The sequence below is a fragment of the Sceloporus undulatus genome, unplaced genomic scaffold, assembly GCF_019175285.1.
Source record: "Sceloporus undulatus isolate JIND9_A2432 ecotype Alabama unplaced genomic scaffold, SceUnd_v1.1 scaffold_5300, whole genome shotgun sequence".
Lineage (NCBI taxonomy): Eukaryota > Metazoa > Chordata > Lepidosauria > Squamata > Phrynosomatidae > Sceloporus > Sceloporus undulatus.
In genome coordinates this window covers 237-3,420 of record NW_024808220.1, presented here as the reverse complement: position 1 = coordinate 3,420, position 3,184 = coordinate 237, and the positions used below count along the sequence as shown (strand labels likewise).

The following is a 3,184-nucleotide window of genomic DNA, read 5'->3' as shown; positions in this document are numbered from 1 at the left end:
GAAAAGCAGAGCAGGTTACCTGCTATAAGGGAAGGCTGCAGAGGGTGGAAAGCCAAACACATTACAGCACTGGGGATCTCCACCACTAGATCTGGATGTTTGGGGTTCAGAGCTCTTCGGTCAAGATTCCAAGTGCAGATGTAGGATTTTTCTGCACTCCAGTCTCCATCATCCAGTCTAGAATGAAAAAGGAAAATCAGGCAGGTGCCACCTAGAGACTATGTTCAGCATGCCCCAACCATTTATGAGAGAGCATGCTTAGGATAACCCCTTTAACACACCAATATTTCCAGTTGTCACTGACTTCCAGAAAACATTTTAATTTAACGTTGTCTGGAGGGACAGCTCAGGCTGATGTACCCTCAAGAAGGCTTATGTTGAAGAATTTAACAACTAAAGAGGTTCCGAATGAGACAGGTGGCCCCATAGATTGCCAGACCCCAAGTCATTTAGGGCTTAAACTATTAAAATCAACATCCTGAATTGGGCCTGGAAAAAAAAAAACTAGCAGGTTTTTCAAGGTTGAAATAATATGATTTAGATGCACTATTTTTGCTGATTACTCTTTTGCTATGTTTACTGGTTACACTTTTTTAAAATGTGAGGACCACCCAGGATTAAAATCTTTAGTAAAATAAACTACAGCTTATTCAGAAGCAGAAAAGAGGATATTCCCTACTCTTGTTGCCAACTCACCTGCCATATGAGCAAGCAATGACCGCCCCAGTGGCATTCCAGGACACACTGGTCACCTGCAGTTTGCGTTCTTGAGCTTCGGGGTATGATAAACTGTGCAAGCAAGTGACCTGCAAGACAGAGAAACACAGAGGTTATACTACAGAGAGAAGGAAGAATATAGCTGCAGCTGAAGGGAAGAAGGAAAATGCCTTGTGGAGCTATGACTTAAAGTCACTGGAAAGCAAGAGTCACCAACATACTCTCAAACATTAGAGTCCAGATATATGTGATTCCCTTGGATTGCCAAGTCATCAATGGAGTCAGTTCAAAAATGGAAGGGTCCCTATTTGGGACTCAGCACAGCAGCAAAGGATGGTCTCCTCTCCAAAATCTATTTTTCTTAATAGAAAGAGACCCCAGAAATTAGCAGGGAAAGGCAGGTGTTTTACTCTCAATCCACAATATTTACTCATTGAGCATTTATTGTTGCTATATGTCTTCACGTTGACTCCAACTTAGGGCAACCTTATCATAGTCTTCTCTTGCCAAGATTTATTCAGAGGAGGTTTGTCATTGCCTTCCTCTTGGGCTGAGAAAGCGTGTGACTTTCCCAAGGGTTATCATCCAGTGGGTTTCTGTGGCTGAATGGGAATTCAAGGCCTGGTCTCCCAGTCATAATCCAACACTCAGACCACTAGACCAGACTGGCTCTGTCACTGAGCATTAATAAACACGATTCAGGCTCCCGCAAGGGCCAGTGGCTTACCGTTTCGTTCTGATCTACCCAGTTCACCTCAAAGCCATCGAAGGCATGGCTCTTCCAGTTTTTGTCAAGCTCCCTGATCACCAGCTCTTCCACCCGCTGCAGGAAGGCGCGCAGGCCGCTGTAATCGACCAGCCCTGAGGAGGAAAGACCCGGCTGTAGCGGAGCCTCCGCGTCGCCTGTGTCTGTCTGGACCCCCGCGTCCTGGCAGCCATGGGACTGGGTTACGGCTTCCGCTGTGGAGATCACCCCAGTTTGGGTGCTCCTCTGTTGAGAAAAAGAAAGAAAAAGCGGGGCTTGTCAGTTCAAACAAGAATTCAAGAAGGAGCCTGTCTGAGACATTCAGCGCAGATTCAGAACTCACTGCATGCACCAGTTCCATCATAACCGCCTTCATTTAGTCAAACCAGATTCAGCTCAGATTCTGGAACTGACAGAATACCAGACAGCCATTCATCTACTGTGCCTTTACACAGCATGCGGGGTGGCAGTTTTCTGCCCCATGGCCCTCTGGGGACTGCCAGACTGGACAATGATATGTATTTTAAGCATTTATGCTGCATCCACACTGCAGAAACAATCCAGTTTGACACCACTTTAACTGCCCGATCTCAATGCTAGGGCATCCTGGGAACTGTAGTTTATTGTGGCACCGGGGCTCTCTGACAGAGAAGGCGAGATGTCTCACAAAACTACAGTCCCCAGAATCTCTGTCAGAGAGCTCTGGCCCCACAACAAACTACAACTCCCAGGATCCCCTAGCATCCAGGCAATGCCGTTAAAGCGGTCTCAAACCGGATTATTTCTGCAGTCTGATTCGCACCTTATATCTTTTTAGCACAGTGTTTCCCAAACTTTGGTCCTCCAATGATGCGTTTTGGATTTCAGCTCCCAGAAGCCCTTGCAATTTGGCCAAGGATAAGGAATCCTGGGAAACGCTGCTTTAGTATATTCGGTCATCTGCACTGCCTAAAGAGTCTTAAATTGTAGATTGTATCTGTGATGCGCCAAACAATGTCCATGGCTGGCGTTATATCAAGGACAAGAGCCACCACAAGAGGCTCTTTGGGGCTGTTCCCTTTGGACTACAACTCCCAGAATCCTCACCTCCTGGCAGCGGGCGCCCTGGTTCCTCCTCCAGACCGACTCGACGTGGACCCCGTGGGCCGCAGAGTCCCCAAACATGGCACGAAACAGGCTTCAAAAGCGAGGGGCCCTGGACTAGGCCTCGCCGTTGCCATAGCAACCAGGGACTATCCGCTTCCGGGTTGCGTCACAGCAGAGCGACGCCGCAGCGGCCATTTTGTCTAAGGGCGCGCGCTTGGAACTGGCATTCCCTCAGCTCTAGGGCTCTAGGCTATTCCCAGCCCTCTGGCCCGCCTCCAGATAGCTTGGACTTCAGCTCCCATCATTCCTCACCGTTGGCCAAGCTGGCTGGGGCTTCTGGGAGCTGAAGTCCAAAAGGGCCAAAGTTTGAGAATCAATACAACATTATTATTACGGCATACGGCCAGCACAGAATAATAAAAAGATTACAGAAATTGCATTGCATTGGAATACCTTTATAGGACCAACCAAAATACACAAAAGCTTCTCCACAATATGAATTTTAAAGAAATAAATAACTAATTAAGAACTTTGTCTGATAAAGAAGCCAGAGTTATGTGCACTTTGTGGGTTTTTTGGTTAGCCAACCTTGGTTTGAACTTCGGACTGTGTGACCTTAAGAGACTAGGGTTCGAA

At 47.3% G+C, this 3,184-nt stretch overlaps 1 protein-coding gene across 1 annotated transcript; it reads right to left on the bottom strand.

The window, feature by feature from the left end:
* Window positions 1-5: 5 nt before the first annotated feature.
* Window positions 6-2,704, bottom strand: LOC121918168 (cytoplasmic dynein 2 intermediate chain 2-like; the record flags this gene model as incomplete). The annotated part of the gene is made up of 4 exons (XM_042444262.1): window positions 2,549-2,704; window positions 1,445-1,708; window positions 697-806; window positions 6-177 (listed from the first exon to the last, which is right to left on the bottom strand). Coding segments are annotated over exons 1-4 (624 nt in total), but the record flags the coding sequence as incomplete, so codon positions are not given.
* Window positions 2,705-3,184: the final 480 nt, after the last annotated feature.